Below are 23039 nucleotides of genomic sequence, written 5' to 3' on the forward strand. Positions count from 1 at the left end.
TTCCATGTCCATCATACATACTTTAAAGTCTGTTTTGTAGACATATTATTCGCTCTTTGGAGAATCCTTGACTTATAGTTGAAGTTTTTGGGTTTTTTTTAATCTTACAGGCTTTTTTTGGGTTCATAACCGGTTATAAATATAGTTCCAACTTAGTTTATTTTGGACTTCATTTCTTACACGTATCTAACTTTAAAAAAAATTTTTTTTTTTACAGAATTTCATATCATGTGACTGTTCTTTGTTTACCCTGGGACCCATCAGCAGCCCTATGGTGCATCTGATGCCCTGTGTTTTCTGCTTTACATGTGCATAATTCCTTCTCTTTCAGTATTGCTTTTATCACTATCTGTTTGTCCAGCTATTTCAATAAATGTAATGAGATGTCAGATGCACAGAATGGTTGGTTCCACATATATCTGTGAGTGGACCAAGGAGGCCACAGGACGGAAGCAATGCCACTCATTACTTCCACATAAGAGCGTGTAAATTCAAGTTGGTGGAAGACCTTTATGTTTGATGTGTTGTGGGTTGAATGCGTTGCCTCACTATTTGGTGTTGAAATTCAATCTCTAATAGAAAAGTATTTGGAGATGGAAAGTTTGGGGGGGGGTAACTAGTATTCAATGAAATCATGAAGTGAGGGATCTCTTTATGGCATCGGGATTCTGACAAGAAACAGTAAAAAGCATACATGTCAACATACATTCACACACGCACTTATAGAAAAACCCTTAACTGATCTCTGCTGCCCCTCCCCCCTGCCCCCCCCAAAGAAAAATAGTATTCATAAGTCCCAAGAGATGGTTCATCTAAAGTCTGTGATGGGGGTGCATGGGAAGTATGTATGCTCTGTTCTTATGTTCAGTTTGATATGACTCTCAAACTGCTGTAAAAGCAATATTACCTGAGCATGGTGGTCCAGGCATTTAATCCCACCACTTAGGAGGCAGAGACAGGCAGATCTCTGTTGGCTTGAGGCTAGCTTGGTCTACATAGAGGGTTCTAGGATAGCTAAGGACCACATAGTGAGCCCAAACGAACAAACTTTAATATTTAAACATCAGCACCAAAATAAGAAAATGGGGTTCAGAGAGATGGCTTTGCTGATAAAGTGCTGGCCACACAAGTATCAGGATCTGACTTTGGATCTTCAGCATCTGCATGAAAAGCTGAGTGCTGGGTCTCAGGCTGGTGAGTGATGGCTCAGGGGGTCAAGCCTGCTGTCAAACCTGACAATATGCATGTAATTCTCAGAAGTCATATGGTGGGAGAAGAGAACCAACCCAACAGGTTTGCCATCTGACCTCCACACTTGCCCAGTGCACATAAGTACACACCACACACCCACACTAAATAAGTATAAAAATTTAAAGCTAAGCTTAGTGGATATGCCTATAACCATGCACTCAGGAGGAAGAGGCAGGTGAATCTCTGTGAGTTCAAGGCCAGCCTGGTTCAGATGCCTTCTTCCAGGACACCCAGAGAGCGGAGAAGTGAAGAACAAAGAGCAAGAGAGAATGAGGAGGGGGCAAGCAGCCCCTTTTATAGAGTCAGGCACAGCTGGCTGTGGCCAGGCGACTGTGGGGAGGAGCATACCTGGCTGTTCCCAGGTAGCTGTGGGGGTGGAGCTTAGACAAAATACTAACACCTTGGAGTCCAGGAGGGACACGTCTAAGCAATAAACATCTTTATGATAAGGGCCAACATCAGAAGGAACAGGAATCTTGTAGGACAAACTGCTATTATCCCAAAATGAGACCAATTGTCTATGATGATCAAGATGCAATCTGGAGCGGGTGTAAACATCTTGCCGGAAACAAAATTTGTTTTACAAATTCTTTTAGAGAAGATAAATATCGTAAGAGGAAAGGAATGCCATTGAACACATGTGGGCGTTCCCTTGGATGTAAAAGAGCTAGGGAACATAGCTCAGTAATTAGTACAGTCCATATCTATCATGTATGAATAATTGATCAACGATGTGGTGCTGCCTGCATCACATCGAAGCAGGCCTGCAATCCTAAAATTTAGGAAATGGAGGCAGGAGAATCAGGCACTCAAGGCTATAGTTGGCTTCAGTCTGGGCTATATGAGAATGTCTTTAAAAACAAAAAGAGGGATGTAGAATTCATATCTGCCAAGAGCAACAACTACGGGCCCCTTTTATATCTCACCACCAAAACTTCTCCCTTTCTCCCTGGTATCCTGTCAGTGTTTGCATACATCCAAGATGGTGGTGGATGAAGTAGAGAAACAGACCAGCTCTCCTTCCCAGAATGGGCGCAGACGCCGGCTGCGCAGGCGCATTTCGGCTTCCCTCGCCGACCTTGGCGGAGCGCGCCTGCGCAGTGGGGAGCAGTTCGTGGCTAGGTTTTGGGCTGCAGTCTCGGTCTGAAGGCGGCCGGAGCGGCTGTCTCAATTAAGATGAGGCTCTTGCTGCTTCTGCTGGTGGCGGCGTCGGCGGTGGTCCGCAGCGAGGCCTCTGCCAACCTGGGCGGCGTGCCCAGCAAGAGATTAAAGATGCAGTACGCCACGGGGCCGCTGCTCAAGTTTCAGATTTGGTGAGTACGCGCGTCGACCCCCGGCCGCCGGGTCCGGGCTGTGCGCTACCCGAGGCCCCGGCTTCGCGGCCTAGGTGGTTGCTGCTTGCTTGGCTGAGAGCGCGAAGCCGGCTCCTTCCACACGGGCGGCTCGGGGTCCGGACGCTTCGGCGGGCCTCCGCTTCCCTTGGGGCGCTGGCCCCGGGCCTCGGCTCTCTCTGGAGTGCTGGCGTGGAGTGGCCGGCCTTTCTCAGGCGGGGTTCCTCATCGCTGTGCGCCGGCGGCCGAAACGGGCCGGGCGGCAGCACTGCGAGGACGCGAGGTGGAGCCCGCCGCTCCTAGAAACCGCAGCTCCGCTAGGTTTCCGCGGCACCGGCACGCTTCCCGGACAGCTTTCCCCCTTTAAAGGTCTTGTTTATTCATAGAAAAAGGAAGGGAGCCCGTCAGTTTTCGATGTGTTAGTAATCGACTTTGCTGTTGATTGGTTGAACATTAAAAGTAGGACAGGGATCCATTTTATTAAGGCAGCAGGGGTTGAGGCAGCTTTTAAAAAGCTCCGATTCAAAAAAAAAAAAAAAAAATCAAAAGGCTGGAGAAAGTGAAACCTCAAAAGATCTTTTTTCAGGATGGGATGTCAGATTAATAATTCTTTTCAGAATCTGTATGCTTTTCAGTGTTGTTATTGTGCAGAATTCATTTAACGCCGACTTTTTAAAACCTGTACCAGTCTTGCTTTTACTCAATCATTTTGCTTCATCACTGAAGAAGCAAACATTTAAAATAAAAAAAAAATCAAATTTGTGGCATTTAAACCAGAGAATCAGAAAATAAGACGGCAAGGTTAATTTTGGAGTGAAAAATTGGTGACTTCACTGGGACCTTCAGTATATGGTGGTATTTATTACATGACAAATCTCAGCTGTTCCATTGACCAACACCTACAGTCCCTCATACTTAAGAAAGTGGTAGATATTTTACTAGCTGACCATGTGTTGGTTGGAATTTTACCAGGTTTTAAAAGACTTTTTTTTCCCCATCATGTTTGCGATTGAACTCAGGTCCAATTTCCAAGTCTCTCTGTATTTAGACTCTTGTTATAGTTTTACTATGCATTTTCCTTAAGGTGACACCTGAAATCTCAGTGGAGTCAAAAGGATCAAATATTCAAGATTATCTCGGACTACCTAAGTCAAAGCCAACCTGAGCTACCCCAGTCTTTGTCTCAAAAAACATGTCATGTCATGTCAGTTTTGTCATGACAAAACCCAAATAGAAGGAACAGCAAGCTGTCATTAATACTAAACTTTTAAAAGACCTTAATTGCTTTAGTCGAACTTTTGATGTTTAGCATTTCTTTGTACTTTAGGTACAGCATTGTTTAAAATGTCAAATGTTTGTTTTGCTGTCATTCTAAGCCCTTTGATATTTCAAAATATATATATACCAGAAATATCTTTATTATAATACCACACCTAGTTGTTAAATTTAGCTTATTGCAATTTCCTTGAGATAAATCTTCATAATAAAGTGAATACTAGGCTTCTGGTTCTGACTCAAAAGTTTGGGAAGGGAGAAGAAACTGATACAGTTGAACATAAACACATGAAAAAAAAACAAGTTTGCAATTTCAGTGCTGTAAAACTCAGGATTTTTGTTTTTCTTTTTTTTATCAGCTTAACAGTTCTAAAGAAGTTTATTTCCATGAGTTTTGTGTTTTATAATTATTGTAAGTACTTTTTCTTAAATTTGTCATAGCTCAGCATACCTGCCTTCTGGGCACTTTTGCAGTTGCTAATAGCACAAAATAGCAACACAATTCATAATGGAATTGAATGTGAAAGAGATGAAGCTTATGACCAGGTTCTGTGTTCTCGTGCCTTTCCACCAACTGATCCTTCAGTATCTGCTGTGTCAGTGCCTGTCTTAGGGTTTTACTGCTGTGAACAAGACACCATGACCAAGGCAACTCTTATAAGGACAGCATTTAATTGGGGCTAGCTTACGGTTCAGAGGTTCAGTCTATTATCAGCAAGGCAGGAGCATGGCAACATCCAGGCAGTCATAGTACAGGAGGAGCTGAGAATTCTATATCTTCATCTGAAGGCTGCTAGGAGAATAATTCTAGGCATCAAGGATGAGGGTCTTAAAGCCCACACCCACAGTGATACACCTACTCCAACAAGGCCACACTTTCGGATAGTGCCATTCCCTGGGCTAAGCATATAAAAACCATCACAGTATACCAGACTGGGCCACCAGGAAACTTCCAAAAATGGCACCATTTTGTTCTCTGTATCTGAGCCCTTGGTTTACTGTGTTAGTTGATTGAGCAGTAGAATTAGATTCTTTTGGTGTTATTGATTTCATACTGAGTATTTTGATGTTTAAATACTGAATGTTAAAAGGGAAGTTCTCTAGTCAGACCTTGGCCTAAAGTTCTGTCTCACTTACCTTCCTCTGACTTATATGAATCAATGATGTATTCTGGAAGCTGCCCATAGGCACAGTAGGCCTTTATTTTCTCTAAGAACATGTGATTTAACAATCTTCTCAGATGTGCATTTGCTACAGTTTAAAGAGGTTACTCTTACTCTTTACAGTTAATACTCCCTTGAGCATTAAATAATTGAATTACTGAGAATAGTAGATTTTATGAAGTTAACCTTTTTTTTTCCACTTGAAGTTAACCTTTTAAAACCGTTAGAATATGCTGAATTTTCAAATTAGCAATTTAATTATTTATGGCTATAATTTTAGGATACGTAGCTCCTGCCTGCATTTTTTCCGATAACTGAAGCTGGCATTAGGAAAATAGATTTTTATTTAAATGTATGCTGTCTCAGCCTTTGCTTTCATAGAAGAGTAGAAAGAAGCTGACCACGTACTTGAGCGCCTTAAGGAAATGCTAAGCAGTTGAGCGCTTGCCGCCCAAGTTCTCAGCTTCCATGTCAGCAATTTTTAACTTCCAGTAACCACCTCCAGTGATGTCTGATGTCTCTGATTTCTATAGGCAGCTGCATATACCCCTTCTTTACAAATACACATAATTTTAAAATGTTTTTAAAGACCAAAATTGATTTAAATAAAACCAAAACTGATTAATAACTGATCAAGATGAGCCAAATGCTGAAGTGGAGACATTATAAATCATATTAGTGAATTGACACTTGATAATCTGCATACTTTAATATTTCTGTGCCTACTCTAATTTTTATGTGTTGCCCAGAATTAAATCCATGCTTTTGTGGTTTTTATAGGCAAAACCAAACTATCACATAAAATTGCAATTCTATTAAGAGAGCTATAAGGGAGAGTTTTAATGATAGGGAGAGTCCCAGTCTGGGATCAAGAAAGTTCCCTTTTTGGAGGAGGGGAAGCAGGGAGAAGTAGGGGAGGGAAGGAGGGATGGAGGAGAGCTTGTCACTTTTCTTCAGGTCTTCAGGAGCCTCATCTTATGAGACAAGCAATCAAACTTGAGACCTAGCACACACATCATTCCTGGGTTTTTTGTTGTTAGTGTTAGGGATTGAACTCAGGCACTTTTGCTTGCTTGGAAAGTGTTTTCAAAACTGAGTCGTTCCTCTGCTCTTGAACAGAGATCTAGTAATGAGATTTGTTTCCATGGGGCTTTGTAGACAGTGGCCTTATGGTAGGAAAATATACTTTGTACGAGAAGCCCAAGGCTGTTATTGACTTTAAAGAAGGAGTAGACTATACCCTTGAGGTTTCAACTAGGATCAGAAAAGCCAGCTAGTTTTATTGTAGAAAAGGTATTCCAGAGACAAGAATGGAAGGGAATATATTTAGAAGGGAAGAGTTTTTTAAGAGTTGTCCAATTGAGAGGTGATAAAACTTGGAACCAAACATAGTGGTGGACATACACAGAGGTTAGAGGGATCTTTAAGAGGCAGGCAATTTAGCAGCTTGAAGTGTTGACGTATAGTTAACCTTCTGCATCTGTGGGATCCACATCTATGGATTTAACCAATCTCTGAAAATACCTTTACGGTGGCATCAGATGGTGGGGGCCGCAGGGGAGGTGGTATTGCACTGTACCAGCATTCTCCAAACAGAATGCACAGCTAACTAGTCCATTGTGCTGAGTATTAAAGTAATCTACATTCATGTGTACAGGAAGGTATACATAGGGTGTGCAAATGCTGTGCCATTTTGTATTAGATCTAGACAAGGCCTGCCACCGAATTCCCCTGAGGACTTCAGGGATACAGTGAAGGAGAGACAAGGCAGGAGGTGAGGACTGTCTAGACACTGAGCTGTGGAATGACGAACATGGTGTGTGCTCTCTGAGCTCTCTCTCCAGTGCAGGTCAGGGTCTCACGGTCTATCCCTGGCTGTCCTGGGAACTTGCCTCTGTAGATCAGGCTGGCCTTGAGCTCACAGAGATTCACCTGTCTCTGCTTCTGCTCTAAAGTGCTGAAGTCAAAGCCACGACTGCAGACTTGGTTTCCTCCCCCGCCCCCCCCTTTTTTTTAAGAGAACAGTCTTTGCTATGAAGGCTTACTTGTTAGAAAGATGTTGAAGTATTGCTGGTGGTAGATTTCTGTCTGTTATAAAAACTAAAGCGGGTGTTACTTGTTGTTCTCTGCCACGGTTGGTCCTAAGACTTCTCCCTGACCCTCCCCTAACCCTTTGCTAGAGTGTAGAGATGGTCGCATAGGTTATTACCTGGCTGGCCTCTGCTGAGCTCAGAAGTGGCTCTCTGTGGGATATGCTATGTCCAAGCCACTGAACCAAGCCTCCAGATCTCACTGGAATGTACCGGTACTATTTTTCCTGTTCCCCACCATACTCTGATGCACATATACTGCTTAAATCCCACCAGTGTTTCTCTTTTTGAACATCTGGGGCTGCAGACATGTCTCTGGTTAAGAGCACTGGCTGCTCTTCCAGAGGTTCTGAGTTCACCTCTCAGCAACCACATGGTGGCCCCTAGCCATCTATCATGGCACCTCATGTCCTCTTGGCATGCAAGCAGAACACTCATACATATAAGTGAATAAATCCTACAAAACAACCCTCTGTTGGGCTATAGAATCCTAGGGATGGGGCGCTTTGCAGAGGTGAGGATAGCTATCCAGTCTCTCTTAAGTCTTAGCTCTGGGAAGTTTCAAGTAGGAAGTTTCCAGAAGCAAACGTTAGATAATTTTCCTCAATTTTCACCTTTCTGTTTCCCTCACAGTTTTTTCTTCCAGATCTTGCATTAGTCACAGTCATTGTTAGTATTGAGTATGTTCCATTGATGTGAATTTCTGTGGTTTCAGACTTTGAATTAGAATTTGATAGGGGCTGTGTACTAAAAGCTGTTTTAAGCATTTTCAGGCTGGTTGTGATGGCACATACCTACCATCCCAGTGTGAAGGCAAGTCTGAAGACAGTGTAGGCAACTTACCGTGAGACCCTGTCTCCAAAGGGAAAAGACTGGGGAACTGCTCTGTACCACAGTACTTTCCCTGCATAGTAGTAGTTTAACGTTTTTGGTGATGCTGGCTGGTAGAAGACAAGGAGTCACTGAGGTTAAAGATTCCTGTAGTGGTTGTTGTCAGGATGAAAGCAAAACCTGGGTGTTCTGCCACTGTTCTGTGCCCTGGCACCACAGCATTTGCTCTCAGACGCCACAGAACTTGTGTTAAACCTAGCATCTGTGGCGCTCACAGGCAGGCTCTCCCTTATGTGGAGGTCTCCTTCTTTGACCAGTTCATTTGGAAGGTGGTTGGATGTCTGTGGAGTTACCTTCATGTCGTGACTCTACTGCTCAATCAGCCTTAATGTTCAGTACGTGAGTCCGTGTTTATTATTGCTGATAAAGAGGAGAGCATAGAGATGGCTTTTGAAAAAGGATAGAAGTTAGATAGTTTATGTCCTAAGAAAAGAATGGTAGTCGGTTACACATAACAGTGAAATTACAGCTATATTTTCACTTTAACACGTTTGTTTATGCACTGAATCATGGGCTTCCTTGTGTGTTACCTTATAATTGTTCTCCAGAGATTGCAGTGTATTTGTCTCTCAAATTAGATTGTAAACTCCTTCAGGAGACTAAGAACTGTAATCATTTAAAGTACTGTTGATATTTTTCTTGTAATAGGGATAATCACTTTTGTACATACTCTGTCACTTTTACATGGTTATCTTCAAAATGCAGAGAGAGTTGGATAGTACAAATATTATAACTAGACCAGAGTGAATACCGTGTCAAAGAAAGTTAATGGTCTCGCACTGTTGATAGTTGGAGAGAGTATATTTCCTGACTTCGTCCATCAGCCCACACGTGGGGCTCCAATGCATGTGTGGAGGTCAAAAGAACAACCTTAGAGAGTTGGCTATCCTTCAGCACGGGCTGTAGGGATTGAACACAGGCCTTCAAGACTTTTGTGGGAAGTGCTATTTACCCACTGAGCCATCTCACTGGCCCATTACATTTTTGTTATGTGCATCTGTCCTATTGGAAAGTCCTTGGCTTTATTGACCTTTGAGGAAATTGGACAGATATGTTTGTTGATGAGCTTGCATAACTTGGTCTCTAATCATGCTCTGCCCTGTGACCATGAACAAGTTAGCCTACCCTTTCTGAGTCTCCTCAAGTCTAAAGCAGGGAAGGGAAAACCTCACAGGCTTGCTTTGTTCTAGGGCCTGCTTCTTTGATCAGGTTTGTGGGAAGTCAAGAGAGAAATAAGATTTGAAGGTGGTAGCTGTACTTGTGTCTGTCTTCTTGTCTGTAGTTAAAAGGTCATTTGTACAGTGTGCTTTTAGCTTAACTTTTAAAATTTTTATTTAGTGCAGTGTTCACATGTTTGCTCTTGTCGAGGCACCTGTGCCATGTGGCTCAGGGTTAGCAGCAAGCACTTTGCCTGCTGAATTATCTTGACCAGATTTATTTTTGATCCAGTTCAGGTTCTGAACTTACTACCCTTTGGAAATAATCTACTTCAAAAGGTCATGTATTTACAAAACAGTGAGTTCACAGGCACTAATGTAATAATCAGTACAAGCCAGACTGCTAACAGTCAAAGCAAGCATGTGACGTCAATGTGGCGTCAGGGACAGCTGGCTGCTGTGCTGAAGACTCCTGAGCTGTGTGACAACTGAGGCAAGGTTCCCTGCTGGCAGTTCTTAAGCTGATTCAGACTACACTTTAACGAGCCCGTTGGGAGACTTATCATGAGCCAAATGGAATAACCAGAACACTTAATAGTTGGCTTGGGGTTGGGGTAGGGTTGTGGACCAGCATGACTTTTATGAGAAAGGTTTTTGTATTTGTGTGTGATATAGTTGATTTAGGAACAGAGTTAAGCAAATCAAAGGTTTCTTACTTGAGAACAAATGAGATGTGACAAGAAATGGACCATTTGTTGGCTGTAGTAGTGTTTTGGGGAAGAGTGTAAATTTAGGATTAGGAAGGTTTATTTGAGAATAAGTAGACTTGAAAAGTTTCTCTGACATTTTACAGTAGACTAAATACTTCTATCTGAAAACATGTTAAAACTGATTGACAAATTCATAGTCCTTTAGACGAATTGAACCTATGTCAGTCCTCATGTTACTGCAGTATGCAGTCGGCTCTGGGAGCACTGATGAACAGTTATGGATGGGCCTAGGCGTCATCGACAGTATATTTGGGGAGAATTTCTAACTTAGGAAGTTAGAAAGTTAGGAAGTTTAGACTTAGGAAGTCTAGAAATGTCTCTTGACCATGCTGTTCCAAAAGACCCCGTGCTTTTCCAACTCTACAGTTTAGTTGCCTGACTGGGTATCACCTATTTTACTTCTCTCTTCCCTGCTAGATTGGTCATTGTGACCATATACCTACTTATACTAAACCCAAACCTGTTACAAGTCCCTACCACTCACTGCCTCCAAATTACAGGGTAAAACTTGGGCAGGCTAAGGGTGTGGCTCAGTGCAGTGCTTTTCTATCACCAGGAAGACTCTGGGTTTGCCCCTAGCACCTGGGGAGGAAAAAAGGAAGGAACAGAAGGGGAAGGGATTGGGGAAAGGGAAGAGGAGGGAGGGAAGAAGCAAAATCTCAGGCCTTTACAGTTAGGGAAAAAAAAAAAAATCTGACTTCTCCCCACCTGTTTCTTCTGTCCTCTCCATTCCCAATTTCGTAGCCCGCATGGCAGAGGGTTAGGTCCTACTTACAGGAGATCCATCATTGCTCATGGTCCAGAAATGCATGTCTACCAGAGGATAGCTTGGAGTTTCTCTAGAAATAAATTGTGGATTTTTTTTTTAAAGTTATTCTCTATTAAGTAACATTTAATACCAAAATCTTTGGAGGCTATTCAGAATCTTTCAGTAGGACTGAGAAGAGAAAAATATATACATTCTGTTGGGGAAATGGAGATGTGAATCAGAAACCTCTGAGGGAGACCTTGGATTTTTAGATTCCCTAATTGGTCTCTCACAGGCCCTGCTGCTTTTTTGTTCTGAGTCACTTTGAGAACTCCTTAAATGTACATCCAGGGCACTGTGTAAGCAGTTCTAAACGGTCTCTGCCACTTATATTTTAGTCATTATTTTCTGTAGTCTTTATGGAGGATCAGTTGTTGTGAGGGTTCAATATGCATGCATATATAAATTAGTGTTATTGCCTAACACAAAGCTATGAAGTATACTGTCATAACTGGTTGATTTGTTGGGGACATAAACATACAAAATGTATAAAATGGGAGAAGAAACAAAGCCTGCCATATATCCGTTGTTTAAGTTTAGTCATTAATTTTAAAGAATTCAGAGAAAAAATTTAATCTGATAATAATTCTTAGATTTTAAGTCTAGATACATTCAGAACACTTAATGGAAACATTTTTTTTTCTTGGCAGTGTATCCTGAGGGTACAGGCGGGTGTTTGAGGAGTACATGCGGGTTATTAGCCAGCGGTATCCAGACATCCGCATTGAGGGGGAGAATTATCTCCCTCAACCAATTTATAGGTGAGTGAATTTCAGTAACTTGAGTATAGTGTTTGAACTTACAAGCTTTGTAAATGGGTTCAGTCACCTTTGCTGGTTCTTGTAATTTCTTGTTTGCTTATAATAATATACAGAGAATACTACTTTGTAAATAACACATGGGATGAAGACTTTTAAAAATCTATTTCCTTGTGTAATCTATGTTGGGAATTAGGCTAAGATTGAACCCAAGCTGTTATCTGAGCATGGATCTTACCACTGAGCCACACCCCAGGCCTCTCACAATTCCTAGAAAAACCAGTGATACTAAATGTAATATAATTATAACTTAGATTTTATATCCAGAAAATGTCTTTTCATAAGCTTTAACTATTTCAAGATAGATAAGAAATTGTAGTTTCTGATTAATTTGTTTCTTTTCTTTTGATAGACACATAGCATCTTTCCTGTCAGTCTTCAAACTAGTATTAATAGGCTTAATAATTGTTGGCAAAGATCCTTTTGCTTTTTTCGGCATGCAAGCTCCTAGCATCTGGCAGTGGGGCCAAGAAAATAAGGTATGTGGCTTTGGTGACTGTGGGCCTTTTAAGGTTGTTGTGACTCTGACTCTGTGTGGGGAGGAAGGGGAGAGTGTGGTGTATGTGTGTCCATGTATGGTTGTTGTGATTATTTTGTCACTGTTAGTGATTGACCTGCCATGCGTTGTAACTTGCACCATTTTCTGTCTCTGGGGAAGCCCTTCCTTCACTGCCTTGGGTTCAGTTTGCATAGTGAATGCTGAATACCTTGCAGGACATTTGTATAACCCTTTAGTTTCTCTAGAAGACCTAGGCACACACCTATTTGTTGCTGGAGTTTGACTATAACTTAGATCAAATCATATCTAGGAGAGCATTCTTATGTGATGCAGCCTTTTCTACCAAGTAATATAGTGTTAATGGTGCATGCTCTCATTAGTTTGTTATCGAAACTCAGGATTTACTCTTCGACTTTTCTGTTCATGGAGGGCTATTGACAAGCTGTTGCAAAGAATCAATATGGATACAGTTGGGGATTGTATGTTATGTTTTTCATCTGTAGAATTTTGTAGCACACAGTTTTAGATCATCTTTTATTAAAGCATGGGGACATTTAGCATTCAAAAGAGAAAGAAGCTGTAAAAACTCAGCAGCTGGCTGGAGGAGAGGAGGAAAAGCCAGGTCATTTAAGCTGGTGTGGAGGTCAGACCCATGATCGGTCAGCAACCATATTTATGCTAGGGAGGGAAGCTTTAGGGAAAGAGTAAGAAAGCCCAAAATATTGATGGAAAGTCCAAAGTGTTAAGGAGGACATGCTTAGGATAGAGAAAGAGAAAGGAGAAGTTATGCCTTTCTCAGTGCTGGCTTTTCTTAGTTATTCAGCCAAGTGGGCACACTGAGTACCTGCGTGGCTGCAGCCTGTAATCTCCTCATTAGTCTTATCTTTTTACTTAGAATCTTTTTCCTCTGAGTCATTTTCCCTTATTGGAAATGGGTCTAATTTTATAAAGCAAGGTTCTCTGGGGAGTGCTCTAGCTTTGCCTTTTAGTTCAAGTCTAAATATCGTAAACAGATTCCTATATGATTCTCCTAGAAAAGGCGTTGTTAACATAAGCATCCTTAGTGTCTCTAGGAGAAGTATATCTCTACCCTGTTGTTAGGCAGCTGTGGGTTTGCAGCTGAGTGCTTCCTAGTCTTCTTGCTGCGCTTACTTGTGTATCTTCAGCACGCTGTGCTTGCTGTGTTGGCTTCTGTAGACAGACTTGCTATTCCTTGTTAGCCATGGAAGAGCCAAGACAGTTAGAGAGAGTTTATGACAGTGCCCTCTGTGTTCTTATAAAAAGCAGTGACATCAACTACTGCCTAGCTCAAAAAGAATAGGCAGGCAAGCCCTTTCTCTTACAGACTTCTACATCTTCACCATATCCCATGTTTAGTCCAGTAAGTTCACTAAATTAAAGCACAGTGAGTGCCTCCGCTCTCATTTGAAAAGGGTAGTTTTTGCCTTTGAAAGTTGAATGCATGTACTTCTGTATGCTGGGGCACTCTAAACCTACAGATGGTTTTAAAATGGTTTTGAAGACTGTAAGTAGGTCGTATGCAATAGACAGAGTTGTTGGTGATCGCATGCCTGTGCTCTTGTGAATGTGGACACTGTACATGTGAAGTTGGTAAAGCTCATGAAGCTGGCATTTCTACTGAACTTCAGTTATTGAGATGTTTTAGAAGATCTGTATATGATATGAATGTCGTGTCTTGGTTCTTTCACAGGTAAAGAGCTGTGAGTATTTCTTGATGTGTAGATTATATCTAAACCTGTAAGATAGTTTTATATGGACACTTAAAGTATATTAAAGTACTGTTAAACTAAGGTTGAAACTGTGTATCAAAACAAACTAAGTTGTATTGTGCTATTTGACTTCTAGGTTTATGCATGTATGATGGTCTTCTTCTTGAGCAACATGATTGAGAACCAGTGTATGTCAACAGGTGCATTTGAGATAACTTTAAATGGTAAGTTCTGAGTAGCATGCATTTGATATTTCACATGTTTAACAACAGTAGGCCTTTTAGTTTTCATGAGAAATTCTTTGATACTCATATAAAAGAGTTGATATGATTATAAATTGAAGAATTTTTACTGCTACTTGAGGTTTTAGGGTTCCTGGATTAGTTAGCTTCCATGTGCTAACTCTCTGGCTATATTCTCTATTCCATGGCTTTAAAGTAAAAGCTGTTTAATGATTCTTGAGTGCCTTCATTAGGATACTCTACACCTATTTTGACTCTTTACCTGGGACTCTTTTTTTTTTTTCCCTCCATCTTTATTAACTTGGGTATTTCTTATTTACATTTCAATTGTTATTCTCTTTCCCAGTTTCCAGGCCAACATCCCCCTAACCCCTCCCCCTCCCCTTCTGTATGGGTGTTCCCCTCCCCATCCTCCCCCATTGCCCTACCCCCAACAATCACGTTCACTGGGGGTTCAGTCTTGGCAGGACCAAGGGCTTCCCCTTCCACTGGTGCTCTTACTAGGATATTCATTGCTACCTATGAGGTCAGAGTCCAGGGTCAGTCCATGTATAATCTTTGGGTAGTGGCTTAGTCCCTGGAAGCTCTGGTTGCTTGGCATTGTTGTACATATGGGGTCTCGAGCCCCTTCAAGCTCTTTCAGTCCTTTCTCTGATTCCTTCAACGGGGGCCCCTTCTCAGTTCAGTGGTTTGCTGCTGGCATTCACCTATGTATTTGCCGTATTCTGACTGTGTCTCTCAGGAGAGATCTACATCCAGTTCCTGTCAGCCTGCACTGCTTTGCTTCATCCATCTCATCTAGTTTGGTGGCTGTATATGTATGGGTCACATGTGGGGCAGGCTCTGAATGGGTGTTCCTTCTGCCTCTGTTCTAAACTTTGCCTCCCTATCCCCTCCCAAGGGTATTCTTGTTCCCCTTTTAAAGAAGGAGTGAAGCATTCACATTTTGGTCATCCTTCTTGAGTTTCATGTGTTCTGTGCATCTAGGGTAATTCAAGCATTTGGGCTAGTAGCCACTAATCAGTGAATGCATACCATGTGTGTTTTTCTGTGATTGGGTACCTCACTCAGGATGATATTTTCTTACCTGGGACTCTTAAACAACCAGCTTCCAATCAAGCTCTCAGCTCCCTCAGGTTCCCCTCTGCTGCTGTGGTTGTCTGGGGTTTGTTCAGTTGTCTCATCATTTGTCTATCTAATTTCACCTCCATTCCATAGTGAAGGGATTTCCAAACTCACTAAATTCTTTGTCCTACATTGCTTAGATCGGCTTCTCCTATCTTCACTGCTGCCCCCTGCCCCGGTCCATGTCGCATGGCCTCACATGGTCTCTGAATAGTAGGTTGACAAAAAGACCTTTGACCATAACTTTTACCTTTTCTGCTTTTTGTTTTTTAAGACAGGGTTTCTCTGTGTCTTGGAATTAGCTTTGTAGACTAGGCTGGCTTCAAATTCACAGAGATCTACCTGCCTCTGCCTTCTGAGTGCTGGGATTAAGGGCATATACTACCAATCCTGGCCATTTTTTAATTGATGAAAATAATACTTGAAATTCAAATTTCTGTGATTATAACACAACATTGGAGTTTTGTCAAGGAAAATTTCACAGAAATCTGTTCTCTAGTTCTGTAATGAATGGCCCAGGTTGATGTAAAACTCATGATCCTCCTAGCACTTCTTTCAGGTGTGTGCCATCATTGCTGGCCACAGTGACCTTTGTAATGAAGCTTTCCTTGTTACACTTGAGTGTCTAGACTCCTTAAGTAAGTTCTTTTTCAATATAATGCCAATGTATTCAGTGTGAGCAAAGGTTCTGCAAAATCTGATTTGATCCCGTAGTCCTGTCGTCTGTCTAATAGTTTTATTTGAACACAACTATGCCCAATTTTAAAATGTGTTCCTAGCGCTGCCCTCAGGTTGCTGTGCAAGTTGAATGTGACAAGCACTATTCCTTAGGAAAAATGTTTCCTTCTTGGTTGGTTGTATGCAGTCTTTCTTTTTTTTATCCCAATCTAAATGTCTATTCCTCTTCAGTCTCTCTTGAACAACTCCCTTGTACATCCTGTGCAGGTCTGTGCTCCTTTCAACTTCCAACCTTTACCTCAGTGACTTATCTTTTTCGTTATAGCTCTAGTTTAGCTGATGCTCCTCATAGCATTGTAGCAGTCGGGTTTTAATCCTGAGTGTTGTTTTGTGGTGACTTGTAATGCCCTTGGTTTTTTTGCTGCAGCAAAAAACGCCTAAGAGGAAGAAACCGTATACTTTTGTATCGCTAATTGTATATGCAAGTCAATAAATATTTGTGGGGTCGATGTCTACTGTGGAAGCATCTTTAATGTGTTTTTGGGGTGGGTTTGGGGGTTTGGTTATTTATTTTGTAGATGTACCGGTATGGTCTAAGCTGGAATCTGGACATCTTCCATCCATGCAACAACTTGTTCAAATTCTTGACAATGAAATGAAACTCAATGTGCATATGGATTCAATCCCACATCATCGATCATAGCCCTACCTATCAGCACTGAAAACTCTTTTGTAAGTAGGTTTAAAATGTAGTATCTATTTATTGGTTCCCATTAATCTTACCACAAATGCTAGGATATGCTATCTACTAGTCAGTTTCCAATTTAAAATGAAACATAAAGATGTCTTTGAAACTCTGACCTCCTAGTAGCAGAATTGATGTGTTTTATTATGGTTTATAGATACATAGCTTCTCCTTACTTTCAAGTACTAAGTTCCTAGGCATCTGTACTATTTTTAACATATTTAAGATTGGGCAAATGTGAAAATGTAAAGATGGGTTAGCTTTTGCTTAGTAGTGGCATTCTCTACTCCTTTTTGATCAGTGGGTTAGCTTCCCAATAGTTTGTCTAAGAGTGACTATTGAAATACGATATTTTTCTCTGTTTGTTTCAGACACTAAGGGATTTTGCAAGAGCAGCGTGACTGACATTATGAAGGCCTGTACTGAAGACAGCAAGCTGTTAGTACAGACCAGATGTTTCTTGGCAGGCTCGTTGTACCTCTTGGAAAACCTCAGTGCAAGACAGTTTTCCATGCTGGCACGTGCTGAACTCTGCACACACATGCAGTGCAGTGATACTGTGTAGCTTCCCCGAGCCCACTGTTAATAGTTTCTTCTTGACATGGCATTACTACTTGTAATTCTTTTCTTGGTCATGTTTAAGAAAGTACAGAATTGAGTTGCAACTTGAGTTTTTTTCAACATGTGTGTTAAGTCGGTTGTGTTTTTATATGAATTTTCATTTTTTTTAATAGTTAAGCATCAGCTTTCATGGGGCAACACCTGAAGTTCCCAAATAATTTTTAAGAGTTTCTCAGATAGCTCTAATTGGCCATGTTTAATACATAGTTTTAAAAACACTGCAGATTGTGAACAGTAAAAATTATACAGGATTATGGGAGAAAATCCAATGTCCAAAATACTCTACCAAGTTGTGTGTGTGTTGCCTAGTAAGTGTGATATATATGTATGTGTGAGTGAGTGTGTGTGTGTGTGTGTGTGTGTGTATGTGTGTGTGTGTGTGTGTGAGAGAGAGAGGGGTGGGGGAGAGAGAGAGATTATCAAGAACAGCAAAACCAACTGCTTTAAAAATCCTATTGTTCAAATTGTCTTGACCAATCTAATAAATTAATTAACGGGCCCTTTATACTAAACTAATTTTAGAAAAACTGAGGAGATGTTAAATGAAAAAGTTTATTGTTCAGTGTATCTGTTAGCATTATTTTTAATAACCATCTGCCTAATTTTTTTGTTTTTGACTTACAGATAATCTCATAAAGGACATACTTTAGATTCACACATAAGTAATGAGCTAATTTACTGTTTTTAGAACAGTTGAAACTCACCTCACTAAAGAACAATTCAGTGAAACCTCTTTACAAAGTATGTATTATGTAAACGGAGATCATTTGTCTAGTAATTGAATTATCTTAACATCATATATCAGAATTTTATTGTATTTGAAAGACAAAATTAAAAATATTTTTAATGTTTTCATATTGTTCCAGAGTTCTAAAAAGAAACTTAGGGTTGATAAAGACAGTAAGAATGATTTTGCAGAAATAGAGAATAATTTTGAATAGCAGTTACATAGCAGCTGTGGCAACAGAAAGACGTTAGGTGGAAGAACCAAACATAGCCTGGACCTGTGAGTGGGAGTTAGGAGCCCACGGGAAGGAGATGCAGGGGGTGATGGTGTTGATGCCACCTGACTCTTAGATGTTGAGAACAGCTTGACTCCTGGACGTACACTGAGTGCACTCAGGCAATGCCTCTTACAGCCTAAAGTGGAATCTACTGTGGTCCTCGGATAGCAGGAAGTTAGTCCAGTGATTAACAGAAGAAAACAGATGGAATATTACCCTTTTGGTCAGGATTATAGCACTGCTAGCCTAGGTTCTTTTGGTGATAGACATTGTAATTTAACCGAAGTTCCATATATATGTATATATTGACTAAGTCTTAAAACCTTGCTAATATGGTTGCCTACCACTTCAGACTCCACACCTTGCAGAGTTTAACATCAGAGGGGCCTTTCTTCAAGTAATGGACATTCCATGTGTGATGCAGTTAGCTTTATGGCACATAGACATTCATAATTTGAGCCATGGATGTTCATGTGTACTTGACAGGTCAAACTATGAAGAACCCAATGTCAAATCCAACTTTGTCCATGTTTGCCTTAGGGTTGAGTTTGTCTCTAAGTTAATAGCTTTTACTGGCTTAGACATTCACACTCATCTCTTTTATTTTATGCTTAGTCATATTTAAATCCAGAATGTAATAGTCTACTAGACAGATAAATGAGATGCATGAATATAAAAATATATAAGGAAAAGGAGAAGGTAAACTATTTATAACTATTATATTACTAACATTTCAAAATGTATTAATTGCTTATAAACTGTATAATTACAACATGTCTATGCTCTATTAACCAGAAGGCCGAGGACGTATCAACAGGCTGGCTACTGTACTGGAGTGTTCAGCACAGTTGCCATTGTGGAAGGTTTTTGCACAGTTAAAACATTGGTAAAACATGGCTTTAACCCTCAGCGTGTCAGATATGAGTGACTTTGGCTGTAGACTAGCATTAGTGATGGTTGCTCAGCCTGAAGAGCTGTGAAATGGGGTGAGATCAGTCATGGTTCATTCTTACTTCAAAGGTTTAATAGTTTGGAATTTTGATTGACTTGGCACGTTCTATCATTGTCATAACTTAAATAATTCAGTTAAAAATTTTTTAAACATGATTTGATATTCTAGGGCTTTTCTTTTTTAAAAAATGAGAAGCAGGTAAAGAATTGTAAAGATTTGGGACTTCTCTGTGGCATTGTGAAAATAAATAAGCCAATGTGAAAGGAACCCTGCTTTGTGAGACTAATTCTGTACTAGTGACTTTATGTAGTAAGTATGTTCAGGCAATCCTGCATTTTAACAGCTATCATCCAACGATGTCTGCTTTCTAAGGGCTTCTTAAGCCAGCCAGGTTTTTCTTTTTTAACTCCCATATCTGACTCTAATTCTTACCAGTTTTACACCGTAAAGTTGTTTTCCTCAATAATTTGCAGGTACAGTCCTGAGCCATCGACTACATTGTAATTTGTTGTCTGGAACATAAAAGAATAGCATACATTGTCCCATCTTTCACTCTCAACTTTAAGTTTTCCTGAGAAATGTATGTAGTACCTACCTAAATCTAAAGAGAAAAATACCACCTTTCCTGTCTTGACCAGCAAGTAAATTAATCTTAGAAGAAAATAAAGGTCACTTTCTTTGTTTTTAATTAAACCAATACTTAACTTTCCCAGAAATGGGACATACCCTGTCTCCCCGCACCCCTCTTTGAGAATAGTGGAAATCAGTAAATATTTACTTAACAGAATAAACAATCAGGTCCAGCTTTAAAACTATCTCAGAAAAACACAAAGTAGTTTCAGATGCTGTGTGAAGACCAGAAGCCTTGCATTCTATACCAAAGCTAGCAGGGTGGATTCTGTTTTGCATTTATTAAGCTTGAGCAAAGTAAAAGCATTGTGCTGCCTGCAGTGTCTTCCCCACACTACCCTTTCAGTTTCTGCCTAAGCATTACCAGGACAGATGCCAGCTGCTTATCTCTGGAGATTCTGAAACAGCCCAATCATTTGCATTTCTTAGTAAGATTCAAGATAACATCGATCGTCAGTTCAAGCTACACTGAGCAGAATTGTACTCTAGAGTCATTATTGGGCCCAGAAGAAGAACTGGAAAATTTGCTTTTTATCCCCTCAGAAACACTTAAGTCTTTGGTAAAATAGTAACTCAAATAAACAATAACAGGAGAGGTGTTTTTCTAAAAGGGTTACCCCAATTGATATTTTGTGGCTGCAGCATATCCTTTCCTGTAAAAATAATATTTTAAACTAATTTTTGAAAGATAAAATTAGAAACACTAATATTTGAAAGATAAAAATAGAATGGATTCATTTTTTTTTTATGGATCATTTTAAAAGTGTATAAACTGACAACTTGACTGCTCCATAGTACAGTTTAGGGAAAGGTTTTTACTGTAGATATAAACAAGAGAGCAGCCAGAGGCATCTGGAATAGTCTAGAGCAGAAAGGAGTTAAGTAGATTGAACACAGCCAGGACTATATCTTCCATAGTGGGGAGAATATCAAGGGATAGTGACTAGAGAAAACATGATGAGAAAAGCAGAGAGGAGGCAGGGGAGCGAGAGGATAGTGAGAAGTGCAGAGAATCTGAATGAGTAGTTAGGGGAGAGAAGGAGCTGGAGGGAGTTTAGGGAGAGGAGGAGTGAGAAGGGCTAGGAAGGTGGTGTGGACTTTGATACACTGACAGGTGAGCTTAAGCCCTGAGGCAGCCAATGGGGTGGAGCTTTGGCATGGGGGGGTGAGGGGACTGCAAGACCTGGTCTTGGAAGAGTATAAGTTCCTTAATATGATAACATTTACCTGTCCTGACTCTTAAGTTACTCAGAGGCCAGAAGGCAAATTAACACCCTATTGTTAAACAGTGAGGATATGAACTAGCAAGAGCACCGACTGCTCTTCCAGGGGTCCTGAGTTCAATTCTCAGCAACCACATGTTGGCTTACAATCTGTAATGGGATCTGATCTCCTCTTCAGGTGTGTCAGAAGGCAACTACAATATACTTATATGCATTAAATCTTTAAAAAAAATAGTGAAAAATAAAAATCCAGCAGGGGATTAAGGGTTAGTTGCTAGTCCTCCTCTTGCCCAGAAGCCCTTTTCACTGGCCAGGCAAGAGGGAGGCTTGGAGCAACTCTTGTTGAACCAGAAGAGAGTCATGCTCGCATAAAGACTTTTACACAAGCAAATATTGCATAAACACAGTCATACACACATTCATACACACGTACTCATATACCTTCATATATTCCTGTTGGGTCTATCCATTTGTCTCATCAACTTATATACTTAATGCACACCTATTATATGCATATATATATATACACATACATATGTGCATATATGTGCATTTTTTTTAATGGATAGAGCAAAAGCCTCCATGATCAGGTTTCATTGAGCAGGTGCCAGTGCAAACAGAGCTCACTCATTCTGGATGGAAACTAAGCTTCAACCTTTATTGCATAGAGAAAAAGGCATCTACTTTTCTGTTGAGTATGAGAAAGCCCTGTCCTTATCAGTGTGAAGAAACCTGCTGTTAAGAGAAATCCTGTAAGAAGCAGTCTGCCTGCTGCTCTCTGCTGTGTTCTCTCTGGTCTGTGTTCTCTTCTGTCCTACTTCTCTCACCTCAGCTCTATTTATTCTGCTATATTCTGCCTCTCTGCTTCTGTTTTGCTTCTACTCTCCTCTTCAGTTTTCCTATCTACTTAACTCTCTCTTTGTCATTATCTGTTAGCTTCTCTTCTCTGTAATGCCTCAATCCATATGTCTTAGGAGAATAGATCACATGGTATCCCAAGCGTCCTTTTTTAAAAGTTGACAAGAAGTTCAAAAAAATTCAAATCTTAAGTTGAATAAGGAGTTATAACATGTTTACATGTGTTTCCATTAATACTGGTTATCTAACTAGACATTATTTGTCACTTGTTCTACAGGTTGGTTCATTGAGAGTCTAAAATTAATTCTTATGTCTAAGTTAGCATTTAGTTTTGTATAAACCCAGCCAATATTTTACCTTCTGTTCTTACACCTAACAAAAAACTGTTCATTCCCAGTTGACGGCCTTTAGTTAATGGTTTTACTGCCTAAAGGGATGTATTCTAAATTGTGAATCTGTCTGCTTTCTATTCAGTGCAGTTAGCCCATGACACATGAAGATTTGCAGAATCCTAATTATAATATTCATACTACAGAGGACTCTAATAGCAGACCTTTTTATAAAGGGCCTAATTACTAGTATAAATTCTTATAGACTCATCATTAGGAATTAAATCTATTTGTCTATATAGCATTACTACAAGAAAGTACATCTTCATTGATCTGCAGAAAATCTGCCCAATAGGGTAGGCTAATGCCCAGAGACTGTTATATTAATTTAATAATGACAGGGAAGGCATATCAATAGCAAGAATCAATCCTGAGGGACTGTGGACAGATGTCTCAGCAGTTAAGAGCACTGACTGCTCTCCCAGAGGTCCTGAGTTCAATTCCCAGCAACCACATGGTGGCTCACAACCATCTGTAGTGGGATCTGATGCCTCTTCTGGTGTGTCTGAAGACCGCTGCAGTGTTCTCATACATAAAATTAAAAAAAAAGAATCCTGGGACATCTCCTTGCTCCTTAGCTCCAAGAGCTCATTCATTGCAGTCCATGGTCAAGCATCTTAGAAGGCTACCCTGCTAGCCTTAGCCTAAACCTTTCAGAGATGGCCCCTGACAGGTTCTGCTGGTAGCCATGTGTTTCTCTTGCCAAGGTGAGGGAAACTAATCCTTTTGGAGCTAGTTCCTGAGGAATGCTGGCTTCTGTCTCACTGCCAGAAATCCTGTTTGTTCAGG

The 23039-nt window shown here is 40.6% G+C and overlaps 1 protein-coding gene across 1 annotated transcript; it reads left to right on the forward strand.

Moving 5' to 3' along the window:
• Window positions 1-2360: 2360 nt before the first annotated feature.
• Selenot (selenoprotein T) lies at window positions 2361-19417 on the forward strand. The gene is made up of 6 exons (NM_001014253.3): window positions 2361-2564; window positions 11387-11497; window positions 11907-12033; window positions 13920-14007; window positions 16407-16560; window positions 16945-19417. Exons 1-5 carry the CDS (start codon window positions 2428-2430, stop codon window positions 16529-16531), a joined length of 588 nt encoding a protein of 195 aa, NP_001014275.2. The 5' UTR covers window positions 2361-2427; the 3' UTR covers window positions 16532-16560; window positions 16945-19417.
• The last annotated feature ends 3622 nt before the right edge of the window (window positions 19418-23039 follow it).

The sequence above is a fragment of the Rattus norvegicus genome, chromosome 2, assembly GCF_021556685.1.
Source record: "Rattus norvegicus strain SHRSP/BbbUtx chromosome 2, alternate assembly SHRSP_T2T, whole genome shotgun sequence".
Lineage (NCBI taxonomy): Eukaryota > Metazoa > Chordata > Mammalia > Rodentia > Muridae > Rattus > Rattus norvegicus.